Source organism: Rhinopithecus bieti, unplaced genomic scaffold (genome assembly GCF_001698545.2).
Source record: "Rhinopithecus bieti isolate Rb0 unplaced genomic scaffold, ASM169854v2 scaffold_13207, whole genome shotgun sequence".
Lineage (NCBI taxonomy): Eukaryota > Metazoa > Chordata > Mammalia > Primates > Cercopithecidae > Rhinopithecus > Rhinopithecus bieti.
Genome location: NW_016807866.1, coordinates 2,068,546 through 2,086,196, shown reverse-complemented (window position 1 = coordinate 2,086,196; position 17,651 = coordinate 2,068,546). Strand labels below are relative to the sequence as shown.

The 17,651-nt window shown below is 37.5% G+C and overlaps 1 protein-coding gene across 14 annotated transcripts in view; it reads left to right on the top strand.

The window, feature by feature from the left end:
- The window catches only part of SYNJ1 (synaptojanin 1), a 111,660-nt gene that overhangs the window by 32,250 nt on the left and 61,759 nt on the right, over positions 1-17,651 (top strand). For 12 of the 14 annotated variants that reach the window (XM_017883903.1, XM_017883915.1, XM_017883904.1 and 9 more), the window contains exons 5-11: positions 2,743-2,968; positions 4,334-4,417; positions 10,593-10,654; positions 11,887-11,983; positions 13,035-13,204; positions 14,515-14,596; positions 16,882-17,034. In XM_017883903.1, the coding sequence (XP_017739392.1) occupies positions 2,743-2,968; positions 4,334-4,417; positions 10,593-10,654; positions 11,887-11,983; positions 13,035-13,204; positions 14,515-14,596; positions 16,882-17,034 (874 nt within the window). The remainder of the gene's footprint in view (positions 1-2,742; positions 2,969-4,333; positions 4,418-10,592; positions 10,655-11,886; positions 11,984-13,034; positions 13,205-14,514; positions 14,597-16,881; positions 17,035-17,651) is intronic. The other 2 variants (XM_017883913.1, XM_017883914.1) reach the window with 1 other exon arrangement.

Sequence of the window (17,651 nt, the reverse complement as noted above, 5' to 3'; positions counted from 1 at the left end):
TTTTGTGTAGCATTCAGAAATGGGCTTCCAAGAGTTAAAACCATGTCAACACTACACTTTTTCTAGCAGAGGATGTTGAAGTCCCTTGGAAAGGTAAATGTGTTTCAGCTGTCCTTACATTTTTTTCCTTCCTCATTTTACCCAAAGTTTCTTAGATTGAGAGATAAAAGCTTTCATACAACAATTAGAAGTCCAAGCAGATGCAGATATATTGCCTAGGTTTAATCAATAGAAATGATTGATTGGTTGGTCGGTTGATTGATTTTTTTGAGAATGTCACTCTGTTGCCCAGGCTGGAGTACAGTGGCGCGATCTTGGCTCACCGCAACCTTCACCTCCTGGGTTCAAACAATTCTCCTGCCTCAGTCTCCCGGGTAGCTGGGACCACAGGCATGAACCACCATGCTGGCTAATATTTTTGTGTTTTTAATAGGGATGGGGTTTCACCACGTTGGCCAAGCTGGTTTCCAACTCCTGACCTGAAGTGATACCCCCACCTTAGCCTCCCGAAGTGCTGGGATTTCAGGCGTGTGCCACCCTGCCTGGCCTCATTTTTTTTTTTTTTTAAATTTACTTAAAAGTAGAGATGGGGGCAAAGTCAGATAAAAGAAAGCCTGAGGTTTGTCCACTAGGAGACAGGTTGAACAAAGGGATGGCTAAAGCACCAAAGGTGAATTTTGCTCATTTTACGATTTTGCTAAGGATTGGCATTCTTGAGCTTCAGTTTATATAGAAAAACAGAAACTTTTGGAATTCTTGTGCATACCCTTGCACTTAATAGCAATATTTTCCAGGATACAACCATGTAATTTTTGTAGCCGAAGAGTGGCAGATACCTATCACAAAACCCAGATAACTTTACTCCATTGGAAATTCTAAGCTGCTGCCAGTCAAAAGTCATATATAAATTTAAATGCTAAAACAGTGACACACTGACAGCAAAGAAAAATGAAAACTGACAGCAGAGAGAGGAACTCTGCCTGCACAAAATGCATAGGATTTAAGGTCTATTTAAATGGGGACAAGTAAGTTTCTTATAACTTTGCTGTGGCGTAGATCTCAGCTGTGGTGTTTGGACATACTGGGTCACAACCAATTTGAACTTTGCCTCAGATCAATGTGGGTAGTAGTAAAGTATGGAAGTTTAAGTCAATGTATTTTTAAAATAAGTAATGGTTATCAGATTTAACATTATCCCTGTAGTAACCTCATCACTCATTTATATTCCCTTGTGCTTTCCTGGATGGATAAGAGGGGTTGGGGTCATAGCTGGTTTTCCAGAACTTCAGGTGACCACCCTTTTTATCTCTATTGCAGCCTGTAATCTGAGGGGCTGGCAGGGAGTTGAGGGCTATTGCTGTGAGTCTTCAAGAGAATGCGATTACATCTTTTATACCTTATTTAAGACAGGAAGAGAGAGAGAGTACGGAGCACTTAAGTAGAAGAATTCCACTTAAAACCTAGAGAACCAAGCTTCAACAATACAGAAAACTCACTTTCAAATTGATCGAGTTTTTCCACTTAACAATATATTTTCCTTAGTGGTATGTTGTTAGAAGTTTCTTTATATGTTCTGTGGCGGTCTAAGGTTCCAGGAGAGACCCCGAGGGGTAATCAGGGTGAGATGGCCAACCCAGCAAGGCTCAGTCCCAATCCCCACTTTAGCCATAGCAGCTTTTTATCTGTATCATAATCATTGGGCTTCTGCATGTTTGTTTGAATAAATTTTTTTTCTCTGAAAAAAGTTTGGAAACCAGGCCACATCTGTTACCTAGAATGCTAAAAGTATTTGGAGCGATGGCAAACCCTATGCCTGCACTTTCTAATGTGGTAGCCACTAGCTACATCTTGCTATTTAAATTTAAATTAATTAAAATAGAGACTTATAAAAGTCAAGCCTTAAAAGTAGAGTTTCATGGCCGGGCACTGTGGCTCACGCCTGTAGTCCCAGCACTTTGGGAGGCTGAGGCGGATGGATCACAAGTTCAGGAGTTCAAGACCATCCTGGCTAACACTAACACGGTGAAACCCCGTCTCTACCAAAAATACAAAAAATTAGCCGGGCGTGGTGGTGGGTGCCTGTAGTCCCAGCTACTCAGAAGACTGAGGCAGGAAAATGGCATAAAACCGGGAGGCGGAGCTTGCAGTGAGCCAAGATCGTGCCACTGCACTCCAGCCTGGGTGACAGAGCGAGACTCCATCTCAAAAAAAAAAAGAAAAAGAAATTAGCCAGGCGTGGTAGTGCACGCCTATAATCCCAGCTGTGTGGGAGACTGAAGCAGAAGAATCGCTTGAACCTGGGAGGCGGAGGTTGCAGTGAGAGGAGATTGCGCCACTGCACTCCAGCTTGGGCGACAGAGCGAGACTCTGTCTCAAAAATAAATAAATTAAAAAAAAAAAAAAAGTAGAACTTCATAAATTAGGGTGGGGACATGCATATGTAATCCTTTTTGGAACAAGTTAGGTTATAAATACATTATATATAAAGACGTAACAGAAATGGGCCATAGATACTAAAAACACAAAATACTCCTTTTCTGTGGACCATAGATCACATGTTGAAGGATCTCATTTTATAGCCCTGTCTTCTCATCCCTAGCATAGTAAATGTAAATGAATTGATTTGTTGTTTGTGCCTTTAAATTTAATAATATTAAATTAATTTTCCAGGAGATTATTTTTAAAGTCATACTTTGTTATTTAGTATTCCATAAGCTAATAATTTATTTCTTTTCCTGGTAGGAATCAGTCTTTGCATTTGCATCTCAAACACTATGGTGTGAATTGTGATGACTGGTTATTACGCCTTATGTGTGGAGGAGTAGAAATCAGAACAATTTATGCTGCTCATAAACAGGCAAAGGCTTGCCTCATTTCAAGATTAAGCTGTGAACGAGCTGGGACCAGGTTTAATGTCCGGGGAACAAATGATGATGGTCATGTTGCCAATTTTGTAGAAACAGAACAGGTATATATAGTGTTTTATATTACTTAATTAATGTACTGTAGGAGAGGTACAGAAAATACTGGAATAACAGATTTTTATTTGATTCAGAACTCATTTTAACATCTATAATGTTGTTTTATGATTGTTCTTGGTTACTTATGGGCCTTAAAAAAAGGCTTCCCTAAAACAAACTTATTTTGGTCTGGCTCTTCATCTAGGTAACAAGATTCACTAATCAGCATGACATAGTCAATGCTGTGTGTTTTCGTATTGAATTTTAAAATCCTTAGTTGTAGAACTAGACAACTTGTTTTTTTGTGAAGTTAAATTAAACCCAGCTCTTGGCCGGGCGCGGTGGCTCAAGCCTGTAATCCCAGCACTTTGGGAGGCCGAGACGGGTGGATCACAAGGTCAGGAGATCGAGACCATCCTGGCTAATACGGTGAAACCCCGTCTCTACTAAAAAATACAAAAAACTAGCCGGGCGAGGTGGCGGGCGCCTGTAGTCCCAGCTACTCGGGAGGCTGAGGCAGGAGAATGCGTAAACCCGGGGGGCGGAGCTTGCAGTGAGCTGAGATGGGCCACTGCACTCCAGCCTGGGCCACAGAGCAAGACTCCGTCTCAAAAAAAAAAAAAAAAAAAAAAAAAACCCAGCTCTTAATGGCAAATATGTGTACCATCTAAAAATTAGAAATTATGATTTTTTGGCTATGAAACTATATGATTATAAATTCAGGCCATGAACCCAGCGCAACACAGATCTTGCAATTAGGTTATAAAGAGCTAAACAAAATGAAATATAAAGACATGTATGTAAAATATTAAGATTTAAAAGGAATTTATTTTTAAAAATTGTGAATCTTATGCTTATATTTTTACCAATTTTTCTGGTTAATATTGCTAACAGAAAAAAAAAGTCAAGCCTGTATAGTGGCCTGTTTTGGACAATTGTACATGAGAGTTAGATTATAAAATATAACTAGTATGTGCCTGGCGCAGTGCCCCACACCTGTAATCCTAGCACTTTGGGAGGCCGAGGCAGGCAGATCATGAGGTCAGCAGATTGAGACCATCCTGGCAAACATGGTGAAACCCCATCTCTACTAAAAAATACAAAAATCTAGCCGGGCGAGGTGGCAGGCACCTGTAGTCCCAGCTACTCGGGAGGCTGAGGCAGGAGAATGGTGTAAACCCGGGAGGCGGAGCTTGCAGTGAGCTGAGATCCGGCCACTGCACTCCAGCCCGGGCGACAGAGCGAGACTCCGTCTCAAAAAAAAAAAAACAAATTAACTAGTATGCAATAGATTTTAGTCTATTTGTTTTTCTAATATAAGTGTAACAACCTTTCTGTGGAAATAGTTTACATATTATTTTTTTTTTCTGTAGGTTGTATACTTAGATGACTCAGTTTCTTCCTTCATACAAATCCGAGGATCTGTTCCATTGTTCTGGGAGCAACCAGGGTTGCAAGTATGTGTTTGACATTCAGTTATTTTTATTTTTTGAAAAATTTTCATATTTTCTAAACTTTCTGGATAGTTTATTAATTAATTCATTGATAGTTCCATTATTCCATCTAATAATGTTAACTGGATTTACAAATAAGGATCTGAGTACAGAGTTTCTGGAATTATCTTAGATATTTTTTCTTTTAATGCTCTTTCAAATAGCCATTGAAATTCAGCTGCTGTAGTTAGTGTTAAAAATTTTGAGGTCTTTATAGTGTATTGATTTTCAATGTGATTCCATATTTATTACCTTCTTATCTTAGTATATAATGATTTAATCTCTTTAGGCAGAAGAATGTAGTAGATAAAACAAAGCCTTGGGAACCAGACTTCTTAATTGGGATCCTTACTGTACCACTACTAGCTGTGTGATCTTGGGCAAATAATTTAACCCTTCTGTGTCTCACTTTCCTTATCTGTATAATGGGAATATTAATAGTACCTACTTTATAGGGTTGTTGTAAGGATTAAATAAAAAGCACTTAGAATAGCACCTGGCCACCAGTCAGCACCATGTAAAGGTTAACTATTGTTGACATTTTATTTTTATTCAAAATTTATTAGTCCTTAAAGTATGTCATATTTACTTTAGGATCTAGGTATGTATAGTCTAGTAAGTTTGGTGCTTCAGCCTATAGTATTGAGAAAAGGGAAAGAAAAAAAATTCTTGCTTCCTTTATTTGACTGCTGGATCTCTTATGTCGTAGACTGGTTATTGCAGAGAAATATTACAGACCACTTGAACCTTTTTAGTAACATTTTATTTAAGACAGTCTAAGAGTTAACAAGGATTAACCCTTGTCCTGCTATGCAAAAATTCTTGAATTCTTGTCAAGACGATTTGACTTGTTTTATCTTTGTAGGGATAACTTAAATAGATATATCTTTCCCCAAATTTCCCTTAGGAGAGAATGCCAACAGAACCCCACTTCTCCTAAGCTTTCATGATCAACAATGGGTGTTTGGAATATTTGCTTTAAGAACATTGCTGAAACCCTGATGTGATGCAAGGTGAATGCTTTTGTTTTAGGGACAGGCTAGTGTTAGAGATTCTGATAACCAGTTTATGAGCCCTGTGTTACACTGTTTTCGTGTTATTTTATTTACATTTATTTATTTATATATTTATTTGTTTGAGACAGGGTCTTACTCTGCCACCCAGGCTTGAGTGCACTGGTGCAATCACGGCTCACTGCAGGCTTGATCTCCCAGGCTCAAGTGATCCTCCCACCTCAGCCTGCCGGGTAGCTGGAACTACAGGCACATATCACTATTTTTTGTAGAGACAGAGTCCCACCATGTCACGCAGGATGGTCTTGAACTCCTGCGCAAACGGTTCTCCTGCCTTGGCCTCCCAGAATGCTAGGATTACAGGCCTGAGCCACTGTACCTGGCCTGTGTTATTTTAATAAGAAGTTCTGAATTACAGTGTTTTGATGATCCAATAAGGTTGGGTCCTGAGTAGTTACACTGTGGGATCTTCCTTGAGTGGGACTTCCTTGTTCCTTCCTTCTGTGTGCTGCAGCCTTCCTAAACAGTCTGGTTTGCTAATGTTATGTCGTGATAGGTGGAAAATTACGGATTTGTGTGTGTGTGTGTGTGTGACAGAGAGATGCTCTGTTGCCCAGGCTGAAGTGCAGTGGTGCGATCTCGGCTTACTGCAACCTCCGCCTCCCAGGGTCAAGCAATTTTTCTGCCTCAGCCTCCTGAGAGTGGGACTATTAGGTGTGTGCCACCACACCTGCCTTATTTTTGTATTTTTAATAGAAATGGGGTTTCATTAGGCCGGGCGCGGTGGCTCAAGCCTATAATCCCAGCACTTTGGGAGGCGGGAGACGGGGCGGATCACAAAGGTCAGGAGATCAAGCCATCCTGGGCTAACACGGTTGAAACCCCATCATCTACTAGGAAAAATAGCAAAATCTAGCCGAGGCGAGGTGGCAAGGCACCTGTGTCCAGACGCTATCGGGAGGCTGAGCAGGAGAATGTGCTGTGAACGCCGAAGGCCGGAGCTTGCAGTGAGGGCTGAGATCTGGCCACTGCGACTCCAGTCCGGGAGCACGACAGGAGCGAGACTCGGCTCAAAAAAAAAAAAAAAAAAAAAAAAAAAAAGAAATGGGGTTTCATCATATTGACCAGACTGGTCTCACACTCCTGACCTCAGGTGATCCACCTGCCTCGACCTCCCAAAGCACTGGGATTACAGGCATGAGCCACCATGCCCAGCCAGGAATCCTCATTTTTAACCAAGTTCTCTACCACTCAAAGTCAAGAACTTTTGTTTTATAAGATCCTACTCTAATGGCTATGAAGCAGCCAGTCCTGACCAAGTGAAAAGTAGCCCTGTTACCTACCATTAGTCCCAGCATTCTTCTAGGCAGTGGGACTTTCTTTTTATTCCTACTACTATCCTCTGAGTTAAGGTTTTCATAATTTCTTCTAGCCTGGAAGATTCTCACAGTTTTCTGTCTTGTCCCTCAAGGCCCTGCTTCCTGCTAACTCCAACAGGTCTTCTTATTTTTGATATATATTATGCCTGTCAGATTTACTAGGCACCTGTGTCCTTATGATCTGGTTTAGTCAGCCTATCCAACTGCAGGCCTTGCAGTTTTCTAGCAGGAATCCTCTACTTCCAAAATTAAGAATTATTTTCCTTCAGTGGCCACTCAGATCTCTTTGTTAAATACTTGAGTTCTTCCCATGTATGTTATTTTGTGGGAGATTCAAAGATATAATGATGCTTCATAGAGAGCTTGCCATTTGGGCATTCAGGCCTTTTATGGAAAAGGTGAATACCAAGATGAATTTGTTTGAGGCATTGTAAGAATTGTCATAAGGTGTTACACAAGTAAGATGACATTTTTAGACTGGCAACTTACTTATGATTTCCTTTGACTTGTGATTTTCCTTTTACTTATTTCCTTTCTCTGAAGTTCTTTAGCATTTATAACTTACAATACTCAGTATACTATTATACTACATTACAGTATATATCAGTTTATTAGTCCATTCTCACACTGATACAAAGAAATACCCGATTCTGAGTAATTTATGAAGAAAGAGGTTTAATTGGCTCATGGTTCTGCAGGATGTACAGGAAGAATGGCAGCATCTGCTTCTGGGGAGGCTTCAGGAAGCTTCCGATCATGGCGGAAGGCAAAGCGGGAGCGAGGAGTCTCACATGGTGGGAGCAGGAGCAAAAGAAAGATAAGAGGGAGGTGCTACACACTTTTAAGCAACCAGATCTCATGAGAACTCACTCACTAGCATAAGAACAGTGCAAGGGGGCATAGTACTAAACCATTCATAAGAACTCCACCCCCATGATTCAGTCACCTCCCACCAGACCCCACCTTCAACCTCGGGATTACAATTCAGCATGAGATTTGGGGGGTACATAGATCCAAACCATATCAATAAGTCAAAAAATGGTAAACATTGTGAGATCTACGCCCAATTTTTGGTTGAAATTTCAGAAATATATGAATATGAAGCAGTAATATTGATGGAAAATGGTTTTCCATACCACACAATTAAATGATTTTTAAAAATACCTTTAATGCAACTTTTTTCTTCCCCGCCAGATGGAATTTAGCTCTTGTTCCCAGGCTGGAGTGCAATGGCACAGTCTTGGCTCACTGTAACCTCCTCCTCCTCCTGGCTTCAAGTGATTCTCCTACCTCAGCATCCCCAGTAGCTGGGATTACAGGCATGTGCCACCATGCCCAGCTAATTTTTGTATTTTAGTAGAGACAGGGTTTCACCATGTTGGTCAGGCTGGTCTCGAACTCCTGACTTCAGATGATCCACCAGTCTCGAACTCCTGACCTCAGGTGATCCACCTGCCTTGGCCTCCCAAAGTACTGGGATTACAGGTATGAGCCACCACGCCTGGCTGCAACTTTTTTTTAATTGGGTAAAGTTATGGTTGTTTAAAGCCTTAACACTTTCTAGAGTGCTACTTTTATCACAACTGGCACCAGCTCTCTTATTGTAAAACTTTTCTTTCAACGTTGAGTAATAAAACCTAGTCTAGGAGGCCAAGGTGGGAGGATTACTTGAGACCAGGAGTTCAAGACCATCCTGGGCAACACAGACACCCAGTTCTACAAAAAAATAAAAATCATCCAGGCATGGTGACATGTGCCTGTAGCCTCAGCTACTCAGCCGGCTGAGGTGGGAGGATCCCTTGAGCCTGGCAGGTTGAGGCTGCAGTGAGCTATGATCGCACCACTGCACTCCAGCTTGGTTGACAGAGTGAGGCCCTGTCTCTAATAACACAAAAACAAAAATCTAATCTAGTCTAGCCAGTGTATTGCTATGAGAGCTGTGATACATAGCTGGATGTATATATGTGTTGGGGAACAGAGTGATGGAAAACAACCACAGGCATTACCTGGAAGACGTGAGAACTGGATTGTTTTCACCTTATGCACAATTGCAGTACTATGCAAAATAAATGTGAATCAGTAAACAAAATGCTAAGTCTTGAACTTATATAGAGTGATAGGCAATTAATCTGGGATTACTCCAAAGAAAAAGTATCAACTTCTTCTGAGTTTTCTGCAGTCTAAAATGCTTAATGTCCTGGGACATACATCTTTCAAATTTTAAACTTTTATGAAGATTATTAAGTACTATAAAATAAAACACAGATGTGACATTAGGCTAATTGATTTCTTATTTAAAAATTAGAGAATCCCCTGGTTATCAGAACACTCATTAGATTATCTGACTTAGTGCAGTGAGGGATAATGCTTAATGAATAATAATACTGTACTGTTAATTCAGTTTTGGATTTGGATGAGCATATTAGAGTTTATTTTCGGGTTTTACTTGTCAAATTGCATGACTGATTTGACAACCCTCCTTTTACACCCTCTTTAAAAGCACTTTGGGCGGGGCGCGGTGACTCATGCCTGTAATCCCAGCACTTTGAGAGGCCAAGGCAGGCAGATCACGAGGTCAAGAGATCGAGCCCATCCTGGCGAACATGGTGAAACCCCGTCTTTACTAAAAATACAAAAATTAGCCAGCCATGGTGGCGCATGCCTGTAGTCCCAACTACTCGGGAGGCTGAGGCAGGAGAATCGCTTGAACCCGGGAGGTGGAGGTTGCAGTGAGCCGAGATCGCACCACTGCACTCCAGCCTGGCAATAGAGTGAGACTCTGTCTCAAAAAAAAAAAAAAGCACTTTGTTCACAGGTTAGCAAGAATGAATTTTGGGCAACTTTTTTTTGCCCGCCTCAGTGATCCTTGTTGTGACTGGGCAACCTTCATCCCAAAGTCTCAGAGAGAAATGTGTAAATTGAAGTTCAGAGAAATAAACTGGTCTCACCTATATATTTCTTCTTGGCATGTTGTATCTTTCTCAGTTATGCCTCGTCTCTCTGCTATTCTCCTATGTAAGAAAAGAAAAATTATAACAATATACAATAGGTAGATATTTTCCATCTTGTTTAATTTGCTTAACCCAAAATTTCTGATTCTGCAAAATGTGCAATTACTATAGTTGGGTGATGGCAAGGTTGACTTGGAAAGTCTGCTTTTCCAGGAAGGAATGATATTCTCAATTTGGTGGAACTTTTGGTGAGAGAGAGGTGAATAGAGTATTCAACATAGCAGAAGAAAAAAGCACATAGATATTTGTACTGGTAGGCAGCTTGGAGGAGTAGGAATTTAGGTCAGAGACATAAAATCTCATCTGAATCTCTTTTGGAATTAGTTATGTTGATCTCAGAGAGCAAGCTATTTCACCTGTTGGTATTTCAGTTTTTTTAATTACCCAAATGGTAATACTATCTGTTACACAGGGCATGTAGTTTGAACTTAAAGTAACATATATGAAAACACCTTTAAAAATAGTTTTCATCAATAAAATTCCTATCAGTTACGAATATTTCATAATGAGGTAACTTCTAGTTCTTTTTTTGATGAGGTTGGTTTTTTAAAAATAAAGGTGGGGGGTGGAAATCCCCTGGAACTTTTTTTTTTAAAAGCATATCATGAATGAAAATCAGTTATTTGATTAACAACTGTGTGTTCAGCAAAGAAATTGTTAAATATTGTAAGCAGTGATATTTCTTTCGTCTGTATGTTGGTTTTTGGTTTGATTAAATATATTTTTCTTGTCTAAGGTGGGATCTCATCGTGTCCGTATGTCAAGGGGATTTGAGGCCAATGCACCTGCTTTTGACAGGTAAGACAATTTTTACATAGTGCTTTAAGTTTTGATATTGCTAAGCAGTGGGACTACTTATATTTACTGATTCATTTCAAACTTTTTTGGCTTTAAATAAAATTCCTTCTGACTCCTAATTTAATTGAAAGACAGTGACACCTACTGTTACGACTTCTGGGGGTGGTAGTGCTGGAAGTGTGGGTCTTAATCTCTTGACGTTAAAATTTCCTCTGTGGGCACATTGTCCAGTATAGCAACCACTAGCCACATGTAGCTGCTGGGTACTTGAAATGTGTGACTAGTCTCAGTTGAGATGTGCTGCAAGTATAAAATGCACACTGGATTTCAAAGACTGCCTTAAAAAATAAAAAAGAATGTAAGGTGTCTCGTTAGTAAAATCATGTTCGGTATACTCAGAGTATTGGTTCTACCCTCACATACCAAAATCTGTGCATACTCAAGTCCCACAGTCAGCCCTGTGGAACCCATGCTTATGAAGTCATCATTCATATTCATGGGTTTTGCATGCCAGGAATACTGTAGTTTTGATTCTTGTGTAGTTGAAAAAATCCATATATAAGTGGACTTGCACAGTTCAAACCTGTGTTGTTGAAAGGTTAACTGTAGTTGTTTTATATTGATTACATGTTGAAATGATATTTTAGACATTTTGAGTTTAAGAAAGTATATTTTGTTTCATGTTTATAAATGCACCTTCTTGAAAATTTAACATTATAGGTGTGGTTTGTGTTACATTTCTTTGTGTGGCATTGCTCTACATAGCTTCTGGAATGGTTAGAAGCTGGAAAGAAAAAAAGACTCGTATTTGGGGCCCATTTTTCTGAAGACTGGAGCTAGTAAGGAGGTCCCTCTGAATCCTCAACAGAGTATGTGATGTCCTCACATGTGAGCAGCAGCCCTTTGCCATCTGCCCTTACTGCATTTCCAGTCAAGCTTATGGCTGTTGTCTGTCTTGTCTGGTGCCAGCCTCACAGAGTAGGCAGAAGCTGGATGTCTCCACAGCTCCGGCAGGGATGGGAGTCTCAGTACCCATAAGTCAGAGAGGAAATTGCATTCATAAGTTTTCATAAATTCAGCTTTGAGACCATGTACAATGATTTTGCACCCAGTTTTCCAATTCTGTGTTTAAAATAATACCATATAAGTTGTATTTAATAATGGATTCTTGTTTATTGAAAAAATTAGGCTTCTTATTTAACATGTGCTTATTTCCTTTCTTTCTTAAATAGGCATTTTAGAACACTTAAGAACTTATATGGTAAACAAATAATAGTAAATTTGCTTGGATCTAAGGAAGGTGAACATATGTTAAGTAAAGCCTTCCAGGTAAGTATGGTCATTTCTTATTTCATTCTGGCCCATGGACACCTAGAATGGTAGTAAAAAATAAAATAATAAGGTAATCAGATTCTTCCAGGAAGCAAATTACTTCCAAGAAAAAGGTTGGGTACTTGTTGGAAACTTGAACTCTTTGGGTCTATTAAGAAACAATTTAGGCTAATGTTGCTGAAACTGGGATTCTGAAAAGTTTTCAATGCAAATGACACTGTTTTCTAATCTGCTTTTCATTTTGTAGAGAAACAGAAAATACCCTCCTTGCCAAAAGTTTAGCTATCACTAGTAGAGAAATAGCAGTTTCCTTCTTCATCTGTTGATTGCTTTGCCTGCTTCCTAGAACCATAGTCATTGTTTTTAACCTATGGAATTGTGAATAATGCATTTATATACATGCAACACTATACCTTCTTGCATTGATGAGGGAAAACTTGAGAATTTCATGTCAAAAGGAACCCCCAAATTGCCTGACTTCTAAAGAAAAAATATTTTAATAAGCACTTATTGAATTAATAATGAATTAGTATAAATTATGGTGTTACATATGATTGTAAACTTAAGATAGTTAAAAAACATTTTCTGAAGTTCAATCTCCTAAGTCCAAAAGCATCCTAATTATATAGCTGTTATTTTAATCTTGTGAAATATTGTTAATAAACAGATTATACTTTACAGAGTGACTTTATGGTAAAATTTAAAATACTTGTATGTATTGAATGAAATTATAAAATATGAATCTTTCAGTCTTTGATAGGCTTTGTCTTAGATAATTTTGAGATTCTATAATAGGTATAAATAGTTATTAAATTTGTGTTGTAAAAATAAAATGCTGGCAATTGGAAACAATTTTTTATTTCCTAAACCAGATGAGAATATTATTTAAGTACCCTGATGTTAATTGTGTCACCTTATCTCTGAGGGATAGTTTGTGAGACTTCAGGGAAAAGATTTATTGCCAGTGTCAATGAAATGTGATGAATATTTAGATGAATATTTGCCTTTTTACTTTCATTTAGATGAATATTTGCCTTTTTACTTTCAGAGTCATTTGAAAGCTTCTGAACATGCTGCTGATATCCAGATGGTGAATTTTGACTATCATCAAATGGTTAAGGGAGGAAAGGCAGAAAAATTACACAGTGTCCTTAAACCTCAAGTCCAGAAGTTTCTAGATTATGGATTTTTTTATTTCAATGGAAGTGAAGTTCAAAGGTTTGACTCCCCTGTTTCTCCCTGTTTCTCTGTTCTTTGAATTGGAACATTGCTATAATTAAAATTATTCTTAACGTTGAACTCTTACATTTTCTTTTAAAATTCAAGTTTTTAATCAAATAAAATTTCTTTTAAATTTTTTGTTTTATTTTTATTATTTCGAAATAGGACCTCACTTTGTTGCCAGGCTGGTGTGCAGTGGTGCAGTCTCATCTCCCTGCAGCCTCTGCTTTCTGGTTTCAGGAGATCCTCTCACCTCAGCCTCCTGAGTAGCGGGGACTACAGTTGTGTGCCACCAAGCCTGGCTTTTTTTTTTTTTTTTGTTGGTAGAGACGGGGGTCTCCCTGTATTGCCCAGGCTGGGCTCAAACTCCTGGGCTCAAGCGATCCACCTGCCTCAGCCTCCCAAAGTGCTAGGATTACAGGCATGAGCCATCTCACCCATCCTATACTTGATTTTAAACTTGTTTTTCTTTCTTTAGAATTCATCAAATAATAATAAGAGGTTACATTAGTGAGCGCATTTTATGGAGCAGGCAGTGTACTTAAGTCTTAACATGTATCAATAACAATTATAGGGATAGGCTCTATTGTTAGGTCCTTTCCCATCTGCTGCAAGTCTCATAATTAACAAGTGTTAGAACTGGGATTTGTCTGGCTTCATACTTCATGTTATTATATATGAAACTTTTGCTTCTCTTTTAAAACTTATGTTTTAATATTTCTTGATGCCAGTAAAGACTGTTAAATGCAAATAGAAGTGAAAGACATTGTTTACTGTCTGCTTTAGTATAACTTAAATTTCAGTTTTTGTATGTGAAATAGAGGAGAAAAGTAAATGTTAAAAGAGTTCAGAATATAGGTTAAGGGAAACTTGAGTGCAGAAAGCTCAAATTTTTATTTTTCAATTTGTATTTTATTTAGCATCAATGCTGTATTCACAGTAATTAGAGATAACAGATCTTAGGTTTAAAAAAAAAATTTGTTCCATAAATATTTTTCTTTTAAGTCCAAAGAACTGTAAGAGCATAAACCTGAATGTGTATTTAGTTTCTAATTGTTGGCCTAATTAAAAGTAAGTGTGTGATAGATAATGTAATGAAGAATATGTGACAAAATGTTAACAGTTGTCAAATTTAAATGGTGGGTATATGGATGTTCACAGTATAATTTTTTTTCTATATTTGAATACTGTAATAGTAAAAAGTTGGAAGGGAAGGTGGGTGCTACATTTTAATTACCTCAATTATTTGCTGTTTGTTTTAGCTTTATTTTTGTTCCAAACTAGATATTTAACTTTATTGGTTACAGATGCCAGAGTGGTACAGTTCGAACAAACTGCTTGGATTGTCTTGATAGAACAAATAGTGTGCAGGCATTTCTTGGCTTAGAGGTAAAAAAATGAATTAAAATGTATGTGCCTTGTATCATCTGCCTCTTTAAGTGCTTTTGTAATACTTAGGTTTCTTATTACTTTTCAGAAAATATATATAATGTTATGCTTCATTTTGTACTTCTAGTCTCTGTCTCTTTTTTGGCCAAACTTTGTTTTGATTTAAATATTTCCTTTACCTGATCTTCATATTCTCTTTAGGTAGCTGTCTATCTACTTCTGTTGTTCCTTATTCTCCCTTTTAAAATCTGCTGTTTATAGTATTTCAACAATTTTTTCCCTGTCTTTTTGGAGGAAATATATACGTGTGTGTGTGGGTGTGGGTGTATGTGTGTATTTGGCCTTTTATTCTCTGTGTTATCTTTTGACAATCTATTTTAGGATAAGAAGGGTCTATTTTCACATGTACAATTATGTAGGACTGTATTTTTGACAATTTGTAACCCAATCCAGTTCGTTTGGTGTTTTCAAATTAGTAGTTATAAAAAACAGGACCAGATGAAAATGCCAGTTAGTGAGAATGAAAATGAATGTGATTCAACTTTTGTGATAAGGTTGCTGTTTGCAACTTTTTTTTTTTTTCTTTACTACTTATCCATCAGATTCAGCCTAATATAAACACAGTCTCAACTATTTGACAAACTGTTTAGCAATGCTGAACTTTCTAAGTCTTCCCTATTCTGCAAGTTAGGGTTATAAGGCTGTGGCTAAACTTCATTTAGTTCCATCAGAACTTAACATAGTTCTCAAATGCTATAAAAAAAAAACAGCAATAGGAAGTTACATGTTCTTATTTCCTCTAGTTAATGATCTTAAATTTGACCTGAATATTGGTTAATTAGTTACTTTGCAGCTGAGGTTCTTTATCTCAAAAATGAAAGTACAGTGTATAAAATTCTCTATTATAGAATATATTTTTCATGTAACTAAAGAAATTTTACTGTTTGGATTTTTTCAAATGTTTTGAGGTTTATTTGTAATTTGTTTAGAAAATTTGACAGAAACAAGAAAATGAAAGCAAGCATGTTGGTCATTTAGATAAGAGTTTATCTTATCTTGGCTTGGATTTGTTTCAAGTTCTGGTTTTAAGTGGTTGAATAAATGTACATGGATTCTGATAATAAGCTTATTGAAAGACTTGGATCTCTTCATCAAAATTATAACAGATGTTAGTTTTCAGGATCTGACTTAGCTGATTCTCCACTGTTGATAGCTAGGAATTAGAAAACTCCCTAGGACAGCAAACGGTCGACAGTTTACAAAGTTTGCCACTAAGATAGACAAAGCCCAACTAGTAGAGAAGTAAGATCAGTTTTGCCCAGTTCCTTGAAGAGAGAAAGATTTAAATGATAAAGGAGGCCCTGGAGCTTATTTTGTTTTATTCTCCATGCTAGCAAAGAACAGCTCTGGTATAAGTCTCTAGGTAATTAAATGAACCCAGTTTAAGGTTTTAAAAAAATATTATTTTAGCTTTTGGTTCTCTATAATTATGGATAATCACCATACTTACATGATAAAATAAAACATAAATTGGAAAGAGTTAAGTGAAAATGCAAGGCATAGAATATGACTAGATTCCAGATAAACAGATTGGATAAAGATTGAACATTGACTCTAGGCTAGAATTCATACATACAAAGATCAGTAACTTTTTGGAACACTTATTGTTATATGTGATAGGGACTTGTGGAAGCTGAGAGGTCCTTGAATTTCTTGCATGCTATTCCCCCCAGTTCTTCCTTATATATATTACCAATGAAGATTTTATGCATAAAAAGCTGTCATGACTTTATTCAGAGGTTTTACTTATTTTCTTTATTTTGTGACAATTTAAGAGCAGCAACTCCTTTTTTTCCATATTTTTTTTACCTACCTTAATTACTTAAACTTATAAAGCCAAATCCAAAAAATTAAAGAGACCTAGTTATTTAGGTAAACTAAGTAAACATTTTTCTCAGTTCTAATGCAGACTGTTGATGGATGAATTCTTTTAGGTGGGCAAGGTAAACAACTCTGATTTATAGGGATACTTTAATAAGATAAATTTTGTCATTTAACCAGAAAGAAGTCCTTATCAATACTTGTAGTTTTCATTGATATAGTATTTGTTTTAAAAATTGAAATGATGGGAAATAACTCAGCCTAGTAAACTGTTATGTTTTCAGAATCTAGTCCCAAATAGTGCTATAACGATAAATTTTTGGTTTGATTCTGGTAGTTCTTAAAAGCCATATTACAATTAATATATTAATGTACTTATAAAAATTTCTCTTTTGCTGTTTTAGATGCTAGCTAAACAGTTGGAAGCTCTTGGTTTAGCTGAAAAGCCTCAGTTGGTGACTCGCTTTCAAGAAGTTTTTCGGTCAATGTGGTCCGTGAATGGTGATTCAATCAGTAAGATATATGCAGGAACTGGAGCTCTTGAAGGGAAAGCGAAGGTAGATCTAGATCTATCTTAACATTACAGAATATCCTCTTTTTCCTCTCTTCATAAAGCTTTTAAATGGCCTTTTAAAATTAATAGATGGTTTACATTAATAGATATGTCTTAGAATTCTGTTGAATGTGCTTTTATGCCTTCTTTGATACTTCCTTTCACAGTGGATACTAGTGAATAAATGGAAGATAGATATTTCCCTAAGTTTGGGAAGTATGTATATATGACGTATCTAGTCATTTAGTGACAATCCACTAAGATGATATATATTGCTCTTTTTTTTCATGATTTTCCCTTGTATATCTGTTTCACTTTTTGTATTGTTTGATTACAAATATGATTTTTAAAACCATAGACCTCTTAATAAAGGGTTCTCTCTTATTTGGCTTTGTGTTCCCTTCACTTGACACAGTGCGTACGGTTAATAGATGTGTGATGTATGCCACTGGGACAAATAAGTCAATCAGCAGCTTATGCAGTGCTTACTATGAACCCAACATCAGGGCATAATTGATCTTTACTTATCTTACCTTGGGAAGGTGGCTATCAAGATGTGCCAACGACATGTGAAATATGGGCCAGGTGTGGTGGCTCACGCCTATAATCCCAGCACTTTGG